The following is a 21,873-nucleotide window of genomic DNA, read 5'->3' as shown; positions in this document are numbered from 1 at the left end:
TATACAGTGCCTTGCGAAAGTATTCGGCCCCCTTGAACTTTGCGACCTTTTGCCACATTTCAGGCTTCAAACATAAAGATATAAAACTGTTTTTTTTGTGAAGAATCAACAACAAGTGGGACACAATCATGAAGTGAAACGACATTTATTGGATATTTCAAACGTTTTTAACAAATCAAAAACTGAAAAATTGGGCGTGCAAAATTATTCAGCCCCTTTGCTTTCAGTGCAGCAAACTCTCTCCAGAAGTTCAGTGAGGATCTCTGAATGATCCAATGTTGACCTAAATGACTAATGATGATAAATACAATCCACCTGTGTGTAATCAAGTCTCCGTATAAATGCACCTGCACTGTGATAGTCTCAGAGGTCCGTTAAAAGCGCAGAGAGCCTCTTGAAGAACAAGGAACACACCAGGCAGGTCCGAGATACTGTTGTGAAGAAGTTTAAAGCCGGTTTTGGATACAAAAAGATTTCCCAAGCTTTAAACATCCCAAGGAGCACTGTGCAAGCGATAATATTGAAATGGAAGGAGTATCAGACCACTGCAAATCTACCAAGACCTGGCTGTCCCTCTAAACTTTCAGCTCATACAAGGAGAAGACTGATCCATACTGTCATCTTAGAACAGCTGGTCGCATCCGCACTCGGTCCGCAGGTAGTATTACATTTCATTATAGTACAACGGTTTGATTTGTCTAATCTTAGCAATTTCTTCTTAGCTAGCTACATAGCCGTCTTTGTATCAAAGATAATTGCGTAATTATCGTATTTCGTCGTCCTAACGTAGTCTACACTGCTATCTGCCCAGCAGCTAGCCAGCTAGCTAACGTCCACCGTCTACCGATTAGCAGCACAACTATTACACTCAACTGAACGACTTGATTAGTGTAGTGTTAGCTAGCTACATAGTTGTCTTTGCTGTCTTCGTATCCAAGATAATTGTGTAGTTAGAGTGTGTAGTCTTAGAGTGATTATCTTAATTTACCGAGGTTAGCTAGCCAGCTATTTGTCGTCCTTAACGTAGGAGACACTGCTAGCTAGCCAACAGCTAGCCAACGTCTACCGAACAGAACTTCCGCACTCAACAACCCGGTCGCATTTCGCTTCGCTCCACAGGTAGTATCACATTTTCATTTCATTTCATTACAGTACAACGGCTTGATTTGTTTGATCGTAGCTAGCTACATAGCTAGCTACATAGCCGTCTTTGTATCAAAGATAATTGTGTAGTCTAGAGCGATTTCCTAGGTTAGCTAGCCAGCTATTGTCGTTCTTTTAACGCAACGTAACGTAATCAACACTGCTAGCTAGCCAGCTAGCCCCGGATAGCAGCACAGTAGAAACTATTACACTCAACGGAACGACTTGATTAGTGTAGTGTCAACAACGCAGCCACTGCCAGCTAGCCTACATAGTCAACAACGCAGCCACTGCCAGCTAGCCTACTTCAGCAGTACTGTATCATTTTAATCATTTTAGTCAATAAGATTCTTGCTACGTAAGCTTAACTTTCTGAACACTCGAGACGTGTAGTCCACTTGTCATTCAATCTCCTTTGCATTAGCGTAGCCTCTTGTGTAGCCTGTCAACTATGTGTCTGTCTATCCCTGTTCTCTCCTCTCTGCACAGACCATACAAACGCTCCACACCGCGTGGCCGCGGCCACCTAATCTGGTGGTCCCAGCGCGCACGACCCACGTGGAGTTCCAGGTCTCCGGTAGCCTCTGGAACTGCCGATCTGCGGCCAACAAGGCAGAGTTCATCTCAGCCTATGCCTCCCTCCAGTCCCTCGACTTCTTGGCACTGACAGAAACATGGATCACCACAGACAACACTGCTACTCCTACTGCTCTCTCTTCGTCCGCCCACGTGTTCTCGCACACCCGAGAGCTTCTGGTCAGCGGGGTGGTGGCACCGGGATCCTCATCTCTCCCAAGTGGTCATTCTCTCTTTCTCCCCTTACCCATCTGTCTATCGCCTCCTTTGAATTCCATGCTGTCACAGTTACCAGCCCTTTCAAGCTTAACATCCTTATCATTTATCGCCCTCCAGGTTCCCTCGGAGAGTTCATCAATGAGCTTGATGCCTTGATAAGCTCCTTTCCTGAGGACGGCTCACCTCTCACAGTTCTGGGCGACTTTAACCTCCCCACGTCTACCTTTGACTCATTCCTCTCTGCCTCCTTCTTTCCACTCCTCTCCTCTTTTGACCTTACCCTCTCACCTTCCCCCCCTACTCACAAGGCAGGAAATACGCTCGACCTCATCTTTACTAGATGCTGTTCTTCCACTAACCTCATTGCAACTCCCCTCCAAGTCTCCGACCACTACCTTGTATCCTTTTCCCTCTCGCTCTCATCCAACACTTCCCACACTGCCCCTACTCGGATGGTATCGCGCCGTCCCAACCTTCGCTCTCTCTCCCCCGCTACTCTCTCCTCTTCCATCCTATCATCTCTTCCCTCTGCTCAATCCTGCTCAATCCTTCTCCAACCTATCTCCTGATTCTGCCTCCTCAACCCTCCTCTCCTCCCTTTCTGCATCCTTTGACTCTCTATGTCCCCTACCCTCCAGGCCGGCTCGGTCCTCCCCTCCCGCTCCGTGGCTCATTGCGAGCTCACAGAACAGGGCTCCGGGCAGCCGAGCGGAAATGGAGGAAAACTCACCTCCCTGCGGACCTGGCATCCTTTCACTCCAACCTCTCTACATTTTCCTCTTCTCTCTCTGCTGCTAAAGCCACTTTCTACCACTCTAAATTCCAAGCATCTGCCTCTAACCCTAGGAAGCTCTTTGCCACATTCTCCTCCCTCCTGAATCCTCCTCCCCCTCCCCCCCTCCTCCCTCTCTGCAGATGACTTCGTCAAACATTTTGAAAAGAAGGTCGACGACATCTGATCCTCGTTTGCTAAGTCAAACGACACCGCTGGTTCTGCTCACACTGCCCTACCCTGTGCTCTGACCTCTTTCTCCCCTCTCTCTCCAGATGAAATCTCGCGTTTTGTGACGGCCGGCCGCCCAACAACCTGCCCGCTTGACCCTATCCCCTCCTCTCTTCTCCAGACCATTTCCGGAGACCTTCTCCCTTACCTCACCTCGCTCATCAACTCATCCCTGACCACTGGCTACGTCCCTTCCGTCTTCAAGAGAGCGAGACTTGCACCCCTTCTGAAAAAACCTACACTCGATCCCTCCGATGTCAACAACTACAGACCAGTATCCCTTTCTTTTCTCTCCAAAACTCTTGAACGTGCCGTCCTTGGCCAGCTCTCCCGCTATCTCTCTCAGAATGACCTTCTTGATCCAAATCAGTCAAGTTTCAAGACTAGTCATTCAACTGAGACTGCTCTTCTCTGTATCACGGAGGCGCTCCGCACTGCTAAAGCTAACTCTCTCTCCTCTGCTCTCATCCTTCTAGACCTATCGGCTGCCTTCGATACTGTGAACCATCAGATCCTCCTCTCCACCATCTCCGAGTTGGGCATCTCCGGCGCGGCCCACGCTTGGATTGCGTCCTACCTGACAGGTCGCTCCTACCAGGTGGCGTGGCGAGAATCCGTCTCCACACCACGTGCTCTCACCACTGGTGTCCCCCAGGGCTCTGTTCTAGGCCATCTCCTATTCTCGCTATACACCAAGTCACTTGGCTCTGTCATAACCTCACATGGTCTCTCCTATCATTGCTATGCAGACGACACACAATTCATCTTCTCCTTTCCCCCTTCTGATGACCAGGTGGCGAATCGCATCTCTGCATGTCTGGCAGACATATCAGTGTGGATGACGGATCACCACCTCAAGCTGAACCTCGGCAAGACGGAGCTGCTCTTCCTCCCGGGGAAGGACTGCCCGTTCCATGATCTCGCCATCACGGTTGACAACTCCATTGTGTCCTCCTCCCAGAGCGCTAAGAACCTTGGCGTGATCCTGGACAACACCCTGTCGTTCTCAACTAACATCAAGGCGGTGGCCCGTTCCTGTAGGTTCATGCTCTACAACATCCGCAGAGTACGACCCTGCCTCACACAGGAAGCGGCGCAGGTCCTAATCCAGGCACTTGTCATCTCCCGTCTGGATTACTGCAACTCGCTGTTGGCTGGGCTCCCTGCCTGTGCCATTAAACCCCTACAACTCATCCAGAACGCCGCAGCCCGTCTGGTGTTCAACCTTCCCAAGTTCTCTCACGTCACCCCGCTCCTCCGCTCTCTCCACTGGCTTCCAGTTGAAGCTCGCATTCGCTACAAGACCATGGTGCTTGCCTACGGAGCTGTGAGGGGAACGGCACCTCAGTACCTCCAGGCTCTGATCAGGCCCTACACCCAAACAAGGGCACTGCGTTCATCCACCTCTGGCCTGCTCGCCTCCCTACCACTGAGGAAGTACAGTTCCCGCTCAGCCCAGTCAAAACTGTTCGCTGCTCTGGCCCCCCAATGGTGGAACAAACTCCCTCACGACGCCAGGACAGCGGAGTCAATCACCACCTTCCGGAGACACCTGAAACCCCACCTCTTTAAGGAATACCTAGGATAGGATAAAGTAATCCCTCTCACCCCCCTTAAAAGATTTAGATGCACTACTGTTCCACTGGATGTCATAAGGTGAATGCACCAATTTGTAAGTCGCTCTGGATAAGAGCGTCTGCTAAATTACTTAAATGTAAATGATCAGAGATGCAGCCAAGAGGCCCATAATCACTCTGGATGAACTGCAGAGATCTACAGCTGAGGTGGGAGACTCTGTCCATAGGACAACAATCAGTCGTATATTGCACAAATCTGGCCTTTATGGAAGAGTGGCAAGAAGAAAGCCATTTCTTAAAGATATCCATAAAAAGTGTTGTTTAAAGTTTGCCACAAGCCACCTGGGAGACACACCAAACATGTGGAAGAAGGTGCTCTGGTCAGATGAAACCAAAATTGAACTTTTTGGCAACAATGCAAAACGTTATGTTTGGCGTAAAAGCAACACAGCTCATCACTCTGAACACACCATCCCCACTGTCAAACATTGTGGTGGCAGCATCAAAATAAACATATCCAGGTGTTAGAATGGCCAAGTCAAAGTCCAGACCTGAATCCAATCGAGAATCTGTGGAAAGAACTGAAAACTGCTGTTCACAAATGCTCTCCATCCAACCTCACTGAGCTCGAGCTGTTTTGCAAGGAGGAATGGGAAAAAATGTCAGTCTCTCGATGTGCAAAACTGATAGAGACATACCCCAAGCGACTTACAGCTGTAATCGCAGCAAAAGGTGGCGCTACATAGTATTAACTTAAGGGGGCTGAATAATTTTGCATGCCCAATTTTTCAGTTTTTGATTTGTTAAAAAAGGTTGAAATATCCAATAAATGTCGTTCCACTTCATGATTGTGTCCCACTTGTTGTTGATTCTTCACAAAAAAATACAGTTTTATATCTTTGTTTGAAGCCTGAAATGTGGCAAAAGGTCGCAAAGTTCAAGGGGGCCGAATACTTTCGCAAGGCACTGTAGGTCATGGAGGCAGGAAAATTGGCCCCGAGTGATGTACTGGGCTGTACGCACCACCCTGTGTAGTCGTTGATGCAACAAGTCAGGATGCTCTCGATGGTGCAGCTGTATAACGTTTTGAGGATCTGGGGACCCACACCAAATATTTTCCTGAGGGTAAAATATTTCCTTCACGACTATCTTGGTGTGTTTGAACCATGATAGTTTGTTGGTGATGTGGACACCAAGGAAACTCTCGACCCAATCCACTACAACCCGGTCAATGTTAATGGGGGCCTGTTTGACCCTCCTTTTCCTACAGTCCACGATCAGCTACTTTGTCTTACTCAAATTGAGGGAGAGGTTGTTGTCCTGGCACCACACCGCCAGGTCTCTGACCTCCACCCGAAAGGATGTCTCATAGTTGTCGGGGATCATGTCATCATCCAACTTGATGATTTTGTTGGAGTCGTGCTTGGCCACGCAGTCGTGGGTGAACAGGAAGTGCAGGATGGGACTAAGCACACACCCCCGAGGGGCCCCAGTGTTGAGGATCAGGGTGGCAGATGTGTTTTTGCCTACCCTTACCACCTGGGCGTGGCCCATCAGGACGTCCAGGATCCAGTTGCAGAGGGAGGTGTTTAGTTCCAGGGTCCATAGCTTAGTGCTGAGCTTTGTGAGCACTTTGGTGTTGAATGTCGAGCTGTAGTCATTGAACAGCATTCTCACATAGGTGTTCCTTTTGTCCAGGTGGGAAAGGGCAGTGTGGAGTGCAATAGAGATTGCATCTGTGGATCTGTTGGGGGGGGTATGCAAATAGGCGTGGGTCTAGGATTTCCGGGATGATAGTGTTGATGTGAGCCATGACCAGCCATTCTAAGCACTTCATGGCTACCGACCTGTATGCTACAGAGTGGTAGTCATTTAGGCAGATTATCTTTGCTTTCTTGGGCACAGGGACTATGCTTGAAACGTAGGTATTACAGACTCGGTCAGGGAGAGGTTAAAAATGTCAGTGAAGACACTTGCCAGTTGGTCCGTGCATGCTTTGAGTACACATCCTAATAATCCGTCTTGCCCCGTGGCCTCATGAATGTTGACCTGTTTAAAGGTCTTGCTCACATTGGCTACGGAGAGTGTGATCACACAGTCTTCCGGAACAGCTCGTGCTCTCATGCATACTTCTGTGTTGCTTGCCTCATAGCGAGCATAAAAGGCATTTAGCTCGTCTGGTAGGCTCACGTCACTTGGCTTTGTAATCCGTAATAGCTTGCAAACCCTGCCACATCCGACGAGCATCAAAGCTGGTGTAGTACGATTCAATCTTAGTCCTGTATTGAAGGAGTTTTCAAATAGGCTGAGCACTTGTTGGCATCTTTTCCTTCTCTCCGAGGTCCGACTCATCCCAAACCGTCTCAATTTGGTTGAGATCGGGGGATTGTGGAGGCCAGCTTATTTTATGCAGCACTCTATCACTCTCCTTCTTGATCAAATAGCCCTTACACAGCCTGGAGGTGTGTTGGGTCATTGTCCTGTTGAAAAACAAATGATAGTCCCACTAAGCCCAAACCAGATGGGATGGCGTATCGCTGCAGAATGCTGTGATAGCCATGCTGGTTAAGTGTGCCTTGAATTCTAAATAAATCAGAGTTCACTGTGTCACCAGCAAAGCACCCCCACACCACAAGACCTCCTCCTTCATTTTTTACCGTGGGAAATACACATGCGGAGATCATCCTTTGACCTACACCGCTTCTCACAAAGACATGGCGGTTGGAACCAAAAATCTCCAATTCGGACTCCAGACCAAAGGACAAATTTCCACTGGTCTAATGTTCATTGCTCGTGTTTCTTGGCCCAAGCAAGTCTCTTCTTATTATTGTTGTACTTTAGTAGTGGTTTCTTTGCAGCAATTTGACCATGAAGGCCTGATTCACTGAGTCTATTTTACCTGCAATTTCTGAGGCTGGTAACTCTAATGATCTTAGCCTCTGCAGCAGAAGTAACTCTGGGTCTTCCATTCCTGTGGCGGTCCTCATGAGAGCCAGTTTCATCATAGCGGTTGATGTTTTTTAAGACTGCACTTGAAGAGACTTTCAAAGTTCTTGAAATGTTCCGTATTTCTTAAAGTAATGACGGATTATCGTTTCTCTTTGTTTATTTGAGCTTTTCTTGCCATTATATCGACCTATTATCTCCCTACCTTGTCACAACACAACTGATTGTCTCAAACGCATTAAGAAATAAATAATTTCCACAAAATAACTTCTTAAGGCACACATGTTAATTGAAACGCATTCCACACACCTCAAGCTGGTTGAGAGAATGCCAACAGTGTGCAATGTTGTCAACAAGGTGGCTACTTTGAAGAATCTCCCAAAAAATATATATATATATTTTGACTTGTTTCACACTTTTTTGGTTACTTCATGATTCCGTATGTGTTATTTCATAGTTTTGATGTCTTCAATACTATTCTACAATGTAAAAAAATTGTTTAAAAACCCCTTGAATGAGAGTCTCTCTCTCTCTCTCTCTCTCTCAGAAATTATAAACATTATTTCATGGTTTGTTCAGTCAAATACAATTTGCTCCAGGCTCCTGAAGTTGATGTAGCTGGAAGGACAAGTTGCAAAAACTAGTGATTTGTTGAATGAGGTTGCACAGAAGTGTGTGTGTGTGTTCCTCACCGGCGTGCAGTACTCCACCATGGGGTAGTTGAGCTTGTGGCCCTTGGCGGTTCGTCCAGAGAAGAAGCAGCTCTGACACACGTCATAGTTAAAGTGCTTCAGACTGCGATACCTAGGGAAAAACAAGATAATAAGAGTAATGATTCTGTCAAACAGATTCCTCCATTTCCCAATCTTGTTCTTGCATATGCTATCGCAATTCCAGGGCCTTCTGTCATCACGTTCTCTCTTCAATCCCTCTGCTAAGATCGAAATGAAGCACCTGCAGCTCTATCCCAAAACACCTTTTCATTGTACTCAAATCAGAATATATAAGACATTCGTAAGACAACTGTATATTAAGATGAACCGAATTCATGCGCAACATCAGAAGTCTTCCATCCCTCTGCTTCTCTCTCCTCTACCACAGCCAAGGTGATTTGAGTGATGACAGAGCCCATAGCAATGCATCAGACAGTAGAGCACAGTATACCACACGTCCCACTACACAGCAACCTTTTCATTAGCCTTGACACAGACGCCCACCAATTAATGACCCTGTGGGTCCATATTTCTACTTTGTAATAGTCCCTCCCTCCCGACCGACAGACAACCAAGGGAATGTGTTGTGTCAAATGTCTTCTAGTGTTTCACTCAGACATTCTCTAGCTGGTGTAACTACTTAGTGAGTAACCAGAAATACACAACACTAGACACTAGATTCTGGCTAGCATGGTGTTGTGTCTTATTCTGCTCCCATTCTGTGACTGATGTCATATCCCCTCGCCATCAAAGGCAGAACAGGAGAGTTAAGTGAATAGTTGTAAAAGAGGATGACAGCAAACAATAGTGTTTAGCCTGTGGACATCTTTGAACTCAGCTCATCACAGGGAGGTCTTTGGAATCAGAAGAGTGTGATTATGTTACCTCTTAAGCTTAGGCCTACTTTTTCGAAAATTCTGTTAAAAATCGCGCAACATTTCAACGTCCTGCTACTCATGCCAGGAATATAGTATATGCATGTGATTAGTATGTGTGGATAGAAAACACTCTGAAGTTTCTAAAACTGGTTAAATCACGGCTGTGACTATAACAGAACGTGTGTTTCGTGAAAAATCCCAAGGAAAATTGATCACCAAAAAGGAAAAAAAATATCAATGCGCAAGTTGCATGTGTTGTCTATGGCACAGCAAAATAGATGGCTCCCAGTTTACAAGTCCTACAGCTTCCACACGATGTCGCCAGTCTTGGCAATTGCCTGGAGGTTGTTCCTTGGTCAAATGAAGAAGAGACACCCCATGTTATCCGGTCCACGACAGGATGTTTTGGAGGAGAGATTTTCGACCATGATTTGAAGACGTGGAGCTATTGAATACACATCGCCCCGTGATCAATTTGATAGATTATTAACGTTTACTAATACCTAAAGTTGGATTACAAAAGTATTTTGAAGTGTTTTGTCAAAGTTTATAGACAACTTTTTTAATTTAAAAAAATTACGTTGCGTTTTGAAACTGTGTTTTTTTCTGGATCACACAGTCTTCATAAATGGACATTTTGGGTATATATGGACTGATTTAATCGGAAAAAAAAGACCCAATAGTGATGTTTATGGGACATATAGGAGTGCCAACAAAGAAGCTCGTCAAAGGTAATGAATGTTTTATATTTTATTTCTGCGTTTTGTGTAGCGCCGGCTACGCTAATTCTTTTGTTTACGTCCCCTTCAGGTATTTCGGGGTGTTGCATGCTATCAGATAATAGCTTTTCATGCTTTCGCCGAAAAGCATTTTAAAAATCTGACTTGTTGGCTAGATTCACAACGAGTGTAGCTTTAATTCAGTACCTAGCATGTGTGTTTTAATGAAAGTTTGAGTTTTAACGAGTGCTATTAGCATTTGGCGTGGCGCATTTGCATTTCCTGTTGACTAGGTGGGACGCCTGCGTGTCGGGTGGCGCTAAGAGGATTTATTAAACTACTGACATATCAGCCGGCGGTGTTGGTTCATTTGTGTGAAAGAGACCTTTAGGAGTCTTTTGAGACCTCCAGTATGTATCACAGGGGTGGTCTGTTATGCACTGTTTGTGGATGTCTGCGTCTGTGTGTGTGTACGTGCGTGTCCAAGCGCGTGTGATTATAGATGTCCTCCTCCAGTTGGTATTTAGTCAGAAGTTTATGATCTGCTGACATTTAGATAAATGCCTGCCCTCCAGAGCAGGCCTGCCCTTTCTGCCTTTCTGCTCTACTCTACTAGAGCAGGGAGACCAGCATGCATGAACCCACTGTGTGTGTGTGTGTGTGTGTGTGTAGGGGGGGACAAAAATAGATAAGATCTTCCTACTGTGGAAAGGAAAATATCTGTCTATTAATTTAAAAATCACCCTGATTAACTCTTTAGTCTTATCCCAGTTGAACTATTTGCTTATGGCCTGGCGACATTTTTTTATTTAATGAGCACATTTTTTTCCCCATTTAATTTGGAATGGCAAGCCAGACAAAATTAAGTGTGCCTATTTATATAATGACCTTAAATCTGAACTGGTTTTCTGAAAGATTAGTATGTCTCAAAATGCCTTAAAATATCCCAGATTGACTGACCTTCATGCCTTAAAGCAATGATGGACTGTTATTTCTCTGTGCTTATTTGAGCTGTTCTTGCCATAATATGGACATAGTCTTTACCAAATAGACCTAGCTTCTGTATACCAACCCTACCTTGTCCATATGTGATATTTCATAGTTTTGATGTCTTCGCTATTATTCTACAATGTAAGAAAAAAATATTTAAAAATAAAGAAAAACCCTTGAATGAATAGGTGTGTCCAAATGTTTGACTGGTACTGTATGGCAAAACAAACAAAGTATAAATGTGTATGTTTAAGTTGGAAGTAGAAGCCTAAGTGTTGTTGTCCATTTGCTTACTCCAATTAGGGATTCATGTCAGGGTTACGGGAAAATAATAAAGGAAATATATATATTTTTTAAAGATATATAATTTATATATATATACTGTGGGAAAATATATCCCCCAAAATATATATATATATATTTCCCAAAAATATATGGGGGATTGGATATTATGCAGACAATTAAATTGATGGAAACCACTATCTGCAACCAATATATCTGCAATTTTAAAGCTGATCTACTGCCCCCCCAAAAGAAAAAAAAGAAAAAGGAACTAACATCAGTTAGTTGCTGTGTGTGTGCACATTTGTGCCTATATGCGTTTGTGTGTATTTTTACCTGAACCCTACAATGGGACACTCTTTACAGATGTTACACTTGGCCTGGTGCTTGGCGGTCTCAGCAGCCGCCACTCTATGTAGCACAGGAAGCCACACCACAGACTGGGGCTCCAGTCTCATCCAATCTACAAACTGCCTGGGCTCCAGCTCCACCTTATTGGTCACCTGGACAGGAAGAGGAGAGAGGAATTGGAGATTTCAAGTCAAAGTGAATTCAACAACTAGGTTGAATCCAAAATGTCACTCTATTCCCTATATACAGTGGGGCAAAAAAGTATTTAGTCAGCCACCAATTGTGCAAGTTCCCCCACTTAAAAAGATGAGAGAGGCCTTTAATTTTCATCATAGGTACACTTCAACTATGACAGACAAAATGAGAAGAAAAAAAATGCAGAAAATCACATGGTAGGATTTTTAATGAATTTATTTGCAAATTATAGTGGAAAATAAGTATTTGGTCACCTACCAACAAGCAAGATTTCTGGCTCTTACAGACCTGTAACTTCTTCTTTAACTTCTTGGATATAGGGGGCGCTATTTTCATTTTTGGATGAAAAACGTTCCCGTTTTAAACAAGATATTTTGTCACGAAAAGATGCTCGACTATGCATATAATTGACAGCTTTGGAAAGAAAACACTCTGATGTTTACAAAACTGCAAAGATATTGTCTGTGAGTGCCACAGAACTGATGTTACAGAAAAACCCAGATAAAAATCCAATCAGGAAGTGTCGCATTTTTTGAAACCGCCTCATGCCAATGACTCCTTATATGGCTGTGAATGAGCTTTTAATGAGCTACGAATGAGCTTTTAGGCTTTCTGTCGCTTCCCCAAGGTGTTGCCAACTGCCACCACTGATATATTATCGAATAGATATGTGAAAAACACCTTGAGGATTGATTCTAAACAACGTTTGCCATGTTTCTGTCGATATTATGGAGCTAATTTGGAAAAAAGTTTGGCGTTGTAAGTGACTGCATTTCCGGTGTTTTTCTTAGCCAAACGTGATGAACAAAACGGAGCTATTTCGTCTACACAAATAAGATTTTGGGAAAAAATGAACATTTGCTATCTAACTAAGAGTCTCGTCATTGAAAACATCCGAAGTTCTTCAAATGTAAATGATTTTATTTGAATGCTTTTCTTGTTTTTGTGAAAATGTTGCCTGCTGAATGCTAGGCTTAATGCTATGCTAGGCTATCAATACTCTTACACAAATGCTTGTGTAGCTTTGGTTGAAAAGCATATTTTGGAAATCTGAGATGACAGTGATGTTAACAAAAGGCTAAGCTTGTGTTTGAATATATTTATTTAATTTCATTTGCGATTTTCATGAATAGGAAACGTTGCGTTATGGTAATGAGCTTGAGGCTATGATTACGCTCCCGGATACGGGATTGCTCGTCGCTAAAGGTTAAGAGGCTCCTCTGTCCTCCACTCATTACCTGTATTAATGGCACCTGTTTGAATTTGTTATCAGTATAAAAGACACCTGTCCACAACCTCAAACAGTCACACTCCAAACTCCACTATAGCCAAAACCAAAGAGCTGTCAAAGGACACCAGAAACAAAATTGTAGACCTGCACCAGGCTGGGAAGACTGAATCTGCAATAGGTAAGCAGCTTGGTTTGAAGAAATCAACTATGGGAGCAATTATTAGGAAATGGAAGACATACAAGACCACTAATAATCTCCCTCGATCTGGGGCTCCACACAAGAACTCACCCTGTGGGGTCAAAATGATCACAAGCAAAAATCCCAGAACCACACGGGGGACCTAGTGACCTGCAGAGAGCTGGGACCAAAGTAACAAAGCCTACCATCAGTAACACACTACGCCGCCAGGGACTCAAATCCTGCAGTGCCAGACGTGTCCCCCTGCTTAAGCCAGTACATGTCCAGGCCCGTCTGAAGTTTGCTAGAGAGCATTTGGATGATCCAGAAGAAGATTCGGAGAATGTCATATGGTCAGATGAAACCAAAATATAACTTTTTGGTATAAACTTGTCGTGTTTGGAGGACAAAGAATGCTGAGTTGCATCCAAAGAACACCATACCTACTGTGAAGCATGGGGGTGGACACATCATGCTTTGGGGCTGTTTTTCTGCAAAGGGACCAGGATGACTGATCCGTGTAAAGGAAAGCATGAATCACATCGTAAAAATCCTACAATGTGATTTTCTGGATTTTTTTTTCTCATTTTGTCTGTCATGGTTTTTAAGTGGGAGAACTTGCACAATTGGTGGCTGACTAAATACATTTTTGCCCCACTTTATAGTGCACTCCTTTTGACCAGGACCCCATAACAGTGCACTATACTGGGAACAGGGTGACATTTCAGGCACAGCCCTAGTGTCAGCCCTATATTCCTTACCATTTACAGAGGTATTAAATCCTTTTACACCTCGAGATCGCTGCTGTCCAAAATACAGCAAACACACCTGACCTTTCAGTTGCCACGGCTACCCACAAGGTCAGTGAGTAAACAGAGGGAAGAGAGAGACTATACAGACACGCCTGGTGCCCAAAAAATATTACGCAGGTACGCAGAGTACGAAGGGGGTCCACATCCTGGAGTCCACATCAAACGTACAAAACATGACAAAGTACAGAACAAGAGTTATAAATTGGAAAGACACCAAGAGACAACAAAAACACAGATGTTTTTTATCTGATTTTCTTTAAGTTGAACTCGCTTTTTGCTTGAGGAACCACGACATGGCTCTATACAGTTGAAGTCGGAAGTTATGTAACACTTAAGTTGGAGTCATTAAAACTTGTTTTCAACCACTCTACAAATTTCTTGTTCACAAACTATAGTTTAGGCAAGTTGGTTAGGACATCTACTTCATGCATGACACAAGTAATTTTTCCAACAATTGTTTACAGAAAGATTAGTTCACATAATTCACCCTATCACAATTCCAGTGGGTCAGAAATGTACATACACTAAGTTGACTGTGCCTTTGAACAGCTTGGAAAATTCCAGAAAATTATGTCATGGCTTTAGAAGCTTCTGATAGGCTAATTGACATAATTTGAGTCAATTGGATGTTTACCTGTGGATGTATTTCAAGGCCTACCTTCAAACTCAGTGCATCTTTACTTGACATCATGGGAAAATTAAAAGAAATCAGCCAAGACCTCAGAAAATAAATTGTAGACATTCAAAAGTCTGGTTCATCCTTGGGAGCAATTTCCAAATGCCTGAAGGTACCACGTTCATCTATACAAACAATAGTACGCAAGTATAAACACCATGGGACCACACAGCTGTCACACCTCTCAGGAAGGAGACGCGTTCTGTCTCCTAGAGATGAACGTACTTTGGTGCGAAAAGTACAAATCAATCCCACAACAACAGTGAAGATGTTGGAGGAGACAGGTACAAAAGTATCTATATCCACAGTAAAACGAGTCTTATATCAACATAACCTAAAATGCCGCTCAGCAAGGAAGAAGCCACTGGTCCAAAACCACCATAAAATAGCCAGACTAAGGTTTGCAACTGCACATGGGGACAAAGATCGTACTTTTTGGAGAAATAACCTATGTTCTGATGAAACAAAAATAGAACTGTTTGGCCATAATGACCATCATTATGTTTGGAGGAAAAAGGGGGAGGCTTGCAAGCCAAAGAACACCATCCCAACCAAAATGGTTGGCATCATGAGGATGGAAAATGATGTGGCTATATTGGTCGCAAATGGGTCTTCCAAATGGACAATGACCCCATGCAAACTTCCAAAGTTGTGGAAAAATAGCTTAAGGACAAATAAGTCAAGGTACTGGAGTGGCCATCCGAAAGCCCTGACCTCATTTGCATAGAACATTTGTGAGCAGAACTGAAAAAGTGTGTGCGAGAAAGGAGAACTACAAACCTGACTCAGTTACTCCACCTCTGACAGGAAAAATGGGCCAAAATTCACCCAACTTATTGTGGGAAGCTTGTGGAAGGCTTCCCAAAATGTTTGACCCAAGTTAAACAATTTAAAGGCAATGCTACCAAATACTAATTGAGTGTATGTAAAATTCTGACCCACTGGGAATGTGATGAAATAAATAAAAGCTGAAATAAATAATTTTCTCTACCATTATTCTGACATTTCACATTCTCAAAATAAAGTGGTGATCCTAACTGACTTAAGACAGGGAATTTTTACTACGATTAAATGTCAGGAATAGTGAAAAACTGAGTTTAAATGTATTTGGCTAAAGTTGATGTAAATTTACGACTTAAACTGTATACAGATAAGAGACTAGCTACAGTTTCAGATATTTTCTAATTTTGGCAGAAAGTTGCTTATATTGCAAGTTAAATCATACTGTTAGCTAGCTGTCATTAGATGACTGGGTCGCTAACTACCATTGTTATCTCAGAATGCCATTTCACGTTGCTAGTTATAGCCTTAACTAGCTAAATAGCGAACATTGAAACTATATGCTTAACTTTAGCTAGCTATGACAATCCATTTGTATTGCTAGTACTCTATGGTTTGGGATTATGGTTAATTGTCTAGCTAGTTAGCTAGCTCCAGGTATAAACAAAAGACACCAAGATAAAGCTGACTTATCTAGCTAGCTGACGTTAGAATGCTGGCTCGCTAGCTAACATTACGTTTATTATCTGTGTGTAGTAATGTTATGTCAAATGCCATTTCACGTTGCTATTATAGCCTATTGTTAGCTTGCTAACTTTCTAACTTTGAACCTATTTGGTTAACTCCTAGCTAGCTATGACAATCGGTTTGTATTGCTAGTATTGGGATTATGGACTGGGATTATGGTTCATTGTCTAAACTAAAGACTCCACTTCGCCAGATGTGTTATCATTTTAACTTCCAGTTTCCAAGATTATGTTTCTTTTTGCAGTGCTGCTGCTAAGTGAATTTGTTAGGTAAGTGAAATTTACCTGATAATGACGCATTAAAAAATGTAAGGGAAGACCCCCTGTATTGGACAAAAATGAATGGCAAGTCATTGGCATCGGACAAACCATATACACATTGTCCAATACCACCCAATTCGGCGTTGATTCATGCAAAGCATATTGCAAATGCCATATGGCAATTGCCAGTTGTAACACTTTAAAAATTCAACAGGTGGCGAATCCGCTCCACCGTGGTTTTTCATATTGGATATGTAACCCAAGTCAACGTCCAAAAGCAAAATTTTGAAAAAATGAATTTTTTGTAAAAAACTTAGCACCCCTTAAAAAAGTGCTTTCTGGACCGTTTTTCGAAATTCTTTCGATTTTTTTGTCAATTACACATGTGTAAGAACTGTATGAATATACTTTTGTCCAATTTTCTTATCATAATTTTTTTTTTTTTTTTTTTACATGCGCATAAGGAATATGTTTTGTCCATTTTCAATATGATTTCATACGAAGTCAAAAGTCAAAAGTAAAAAATGTCAACATTTTGGAAAAAACTTCACACACCCTTAAAAAAGTGCTTTCTGGACCGTTTTTCAAAATTCTTTCGAATTTTTTGTCAATTACACATGTGTAAGAACTGTATGAATATACTTTTGTCCAATTTTATTATCATAATTTTTTTTTTTTTTTTTTACATGCGCATAAGGAATATGTTTTGTCCATTTTCAATATGATTTCATACAAAGTCAAAAGTCAAAAGTAAAAAATGTCAAAATTTTGTAAAAAACTTCACACACCCTTAAAAAGTGCTTTCTGGACCGTTTTTCGAAATTCTTTCAAATTTTGTGTCAATTACACACGTATAAGAACTGTATCAACATACTTTAGTTGTATTTTAATATCATATATATATATTTTTCTTTTTACTTGTGCATAAGGAATATGATTTGTCCATTTACAATATGATTTCATAGGAAGTCAAAAGTCAAAGTCAAAATTCACTTTTTTTGGGTCCAAATGCCATATGAAATCTGACATGCTCAAAAATGTTAAATTGACTGGCCTGATGAACACAGGGTGGCCGAGCAGTGATAGTTGTACCTTTCCATCACTCGTTGTGTTGATTTCATCATGTCCATTAGGTGATGTTTTTTCACTATAGAATCATATTGCAAATGCACGTGCATTTGCAATATGGTTCAATTGGCATTTACCATATGAAATTTGAAATGCTCAAAAATGCTAAATTGACTGGCCTGATGAACACAGGATGGCCGAGCAGTGATAGTTGTACCTTTCCATCACTCGTTGTGTTGATTTCATCATGTCCATTTGTTTATGTTTTCTCACTTTTGCAAAGTCACTGTGCATTTGCAATATGGTTCAATGGGCATGTACCATCACGATTTTGTCATGCTATAAAAATCCTGCAGGAATGCGAAATTGACTGGCCTGATGAACACAGGATGGCCTGGCAGTGATAGTTGCTCCTTTCCATCGCTCGTTGTGTTGACTTCATCATGTCCATTTTGTGATGTTTTTCACTGTTGAATCATATTGCAAGTGCGCGTGCATTTGCAATATGGTTCAATGGGCATTTACCATATGAAATTTGACATGCTCAAAAATCCTGCAGAAATGCAAAATTGACTGGCCAGATGAACTCGGGATGGCCTGGCAGTGATAGTTGCTCCTTTCCATCGCTCGTTGTGTTGACTTCATCATGTCCATTTTGTGATGTTTTTCACTGTTGAATCATATTGCAAGTGCGCGTGCATTTGCAATATGGTTCAATTGGCATTTACCATATGAAATTTGACATGCTCAAAAATGCAAAATTGACTGGCCTGATGAACACAGGATGGCCGAGCAGTGATAGTTGTACCTTTCCATCACTCGTTGTGTTGATTTCATCATGTCCATTTGTTTATGTTTTCTCACTTTTGCAAAGTCACTGTGCATTTGCAATATGGTTCAATGGGCAGGTACCATCACGAATTTGCCATGCTATAAAAATCCTGCAGGAATGTGAAATTGACTGGCCCGATGAACTCGGGATGGCTGGGCAGTGATTCTGGTTAATCTCAATGGCTCGTTAGGGTTGATTTCAGAATGTCACTTTTGGTGATGGTACCTCACTGTTTAAACATATTGCAAATGGACAAGAGTCACCAGCAAGTCACCGTCCATCAGTCAATTAGATATCATTCTGACACCAAACTGATACAAACTGACACTAACCCCACTTTTTCCAACTTGTTTAGTAGCCAACTATCACATACTTCAGAGCTGGCCCAAAATTCACAACGCCTTCGGTTCAAACCATAAAAAAAACATAAAACACATAGTTACGTTCTAGCTGCGGGTCCATTTCTTATGTTACGTGTAGGCCTAGCTGAGAGACGACCCCGAATCCCAAGTTTCGGCTCGATCGGTCATTTGGTGTCCGAGCAAAACCCTAATTGGTGCTGAAAATCAACTTTTTTCTATGACTTGCTACGGGGTCCTTGAATGAGCTATCGGACCGAAACGTTGGGGTCTGTCTATATGGACCGAGACGGTCGCAATGCACCTAGTCTTGTGTCTCTGAGACATTTCTAAATGTCGCCATTTTCGTAATGGTCAAAATGAATTGAAGTCATTGCAAATGTACGAAGCTGTTTCTCGGTCCGAGAACCGTCTAGAGCCACCCAACTCACCACGCACTATTGACCTGAGGTCTAGAACAGGATTCTAAAGTTTCGGAACTCTAGGTCTGACGGTTCTTTAAAAGGTTAACTAATGCAGGCAGTGTATGTCTCTACGCACCCCAATGGGTCCCTCCTTCCAAGCTGTGTGTGTGTGTGATTTAGTTTTCCTTTGAAATGTTATGGGAAAAATGACTTATTTACAGTTCATGGGGGTTGCCTAATCACATATATGATGTTTTGGAAAGATCTGACTTTTTTAACCCTTCGAAACAGCCCAAGAGACACCAATTATGGCACTTCCGGTTGGCACAGGAAGCTATAAGTCAAGACATATCCTCATTGGGGTATGCTTTTACAGAATCCTGAGTTTTAAGTCTTTACGTTAAGAACTGACTGATTTACACAGGGTTGAATGCACTATGTCTATCAAACTGCAGGCAGGTAATGGAAAAACACTTTTAGGGTGATTTTAACCACTTCCGGTTGGTCCAGGAAGCTTAGAATCAACACAGGTAGACCTCATACTGGCCTTATGGACTGTTACCAAAGACAGGTTCATACGGCATTCATAACCCATATAGACTTCAGGTTGAATTTAGGGGTGCAGGCAATGTATTCCTATGGGGAGAGAAGTCAATGCAAACTCTTTGAAGTAAACACCTTCTTTTAACTGTTAAGGGTTAATGCCACATGGTCAACGTTAGGCTTGCACGGATCGGAAGGACCTTAGGAACATACCTGAGGTCAAATTGTGCTTCTCACCCTAAAGGTTCTCTCACTGTCACCCAAAAGCAAATGACGTGGTGGGGCAGGCTTAATTTTGGGCCTACTTTTCTCATGGTCGCTGCACCGAGCGAGCGGGATATCTCGTTGAACTCGGCACGGCCTAGAGATTATGGTAATGCCATTGCCTGCTCTCTGTGTCTTTAAGAACCGCACTTTTTAACTCCATCCTTGCTGTGTGTGCGTGTGAGAGCTTTTCTTTGACATCTATTGGGAGAAATGACTGATTTACAGTTCATGAGGGTTACCTAGTCACACATATGAAGTTTAGGAAAGATGTGACTTTTTTAACCCTTCAAAACAGACAGTGTGACCCAATTAAAGGCACTTCCGGTTGGCACAGGAAGCTATAAGTAAACACATGTCTTGATTGACATAGAAACTTACAGAATCCTGAGTTTTAAGTCTTTAAGTTAAGAATTGACTGATCTACGATCTACACAGGGTTGAATGTAGTCATTTTCACCTTTGAAGGTTATGTACATCAAAACACCTTTTGGGTCAATTTAACCACTTCCGGTTGCTCCAGGAAGTTTAGAATCGACACAGGTAGACCTCATAGTGGTCCGATGGACTGTCATAGAAGACAGGTTCATTAGACATTCATAACCCACATAGGCTTCAGGTTGAATTTAGAGGTGCAGGCAATGTATTCCTATGGGGAGAGGAGTCAATGCAAACTCTTCGATGTAAACACCTTCTTTTAACTGTTAAGGGTTAATGCCACAGGGTCAAGGTTAGGCTTGCACGGATCGGGAGGACCTTAGGAACGTACCTGAGGTCGAATTGTGCTTCTCACCCTAACGGTTCTCTCACTGTCACCCAAAAGCAAATGACATTGAGGGCCAGGCTTCATTTTGGTTCTGCTTTTTTTCAAGGTCACTGCACTCAGAGCGAGCTACGGTCAAGCGGGGCGTCTCGTTGAACTCGGCACAGTCTGGAGACTATGGTGATGCCATTTTTTGTGTTGATTTCAGAATGCCATTTTGGTGATGGTCCCTCTCCGTTTAAACATCTTGCTAATGTACAAAAGTCAACTAGCAAGTCCGTGTCCATCAGTCAATTAGATGTCATTCTGACACCAAACTGATACCAATTGACACCAAACCCACTTTTTAGGCTTTGTGTGTCTTTAAGCACCGCACTTTGTCACTCCATCCTTTCTGTGTGTGTGTTTCTGTGTGTGTGTGTGAGAGAGAGAGCTTTTCTTTGACATCTGTTGGGAGAAATGACTGACTTACAGTTTATGGGGGTTGCCTAATCACACATATGAAGTTTTGAAAAGATCTGACCTTTTTAACCCTTGGAAACTGCCACTGTGACGCCATTTAAGGCACTTCCGGTTGGCACAGGAAGCTATAAATAAACTCATATCATGATTGGGGTATGCCTTTACAGAATCCTGAGTTTGAAGTCTTTACGTTAAGAACTGAGTTATTTACGGAGGGTTTAGTGAGTGTGTGTTATTTCAGAAAATCATAGAAAATCACAGAAATCTCGCAGAGCTCCGCAGCACACTTTAAAAAGATTTGTAAAAACACCCTGCAACTGGATCTGTAACCATTGGAAAAAAAAACACCTATCCGTGAACATCACCAAGGTGTCGTTGTATGATTTCTCTTAAATGACGATAGATAAATGGCTGGTTCTTTATTTATTGACACCGGAGGCTCCTTGACTTTGACGTGAAGTGGAAAAATAATTTCTCTATTTTCATTTTGGACCTTTAATCCCAGAGAAATGGCCATAACTCAAAAACCGTTGAGGCCTAGACGCCATCTTGTTCGGGGCCAACTGCCCATTATGCCGCCCCTACGCTCACCGAGTTTCGGCTTCTAAATATTTTCAGTTTTCGAGATAAGGCCCCGTCGTGAATCGTGATGTTTTGTCCAATAGCAATATGATTGCTTATGCCCTCTTGTGGGAATTTCCGGGAAAGCGGAAAAATGACCAAAATCTTATTATTTTTGTAAAACGGAAAACCCGAATGTCCGACAAAGTTTATTTGATGACTTCCTGGTAGGTCCGGCCCTGCCCCTCGGCCCGGCCGCCGTCCATAAATTTTACAAATGATTTGGACGTCTAGTAAGGGACCGTACATTTGCAATATGGACTTTCTCACTAACCATACAG

The 21,873-nt window shown here is 42.7% G+C and overlaps 1 protein-coding gene across 1 annotated transcript in view; it reads right to left on the bottom strand.

Moving 5' to 3' along the window:
• Positions 1-21,873, bottom strand: part of LOC135564238 (utrophin-like) — a 71,679-nt gene that overhangs the window by 40,114 nt on the left and 9,692 nt on the right. The window contains exons 2-3 of the mRNA XM_065008494.1: positions 11,383-11,549; positions 8,157-8,268 (exon numbers count right to left, since the gene is read on the bottom strand). Of these exons, the coding sequence (XP_064864566.1) occupies positions 8,157-8,268; positions 11,383-11,549 (279 nt within the window). The remainder of the gene's footprint in view (positions 1-8,156; positions 8,269-11,382; positions 11,550-21,873) is intronic.

This window comes from Oncorhynchus nerka, linkage group LG24 (genome assembly GCF_034236695.1).
Source record: "Oncorhynchus nerka isolate Pitt River linkage group LG24, Oner_Uvic_2.0, whole genome shotgun sequence".
Lineage (NCBI taxonomy): Eukaryota > Metazoa > Chordata > Actinopteri > Salmoniformes > Salmonidae > Oncorhynchus > Oncorhynchus nerka.
The sequence above is the reverse complement of the archived record's forward strand: the minus strand, read 5'-3'. Positions and strand labels throughout refer to the sequence as shown.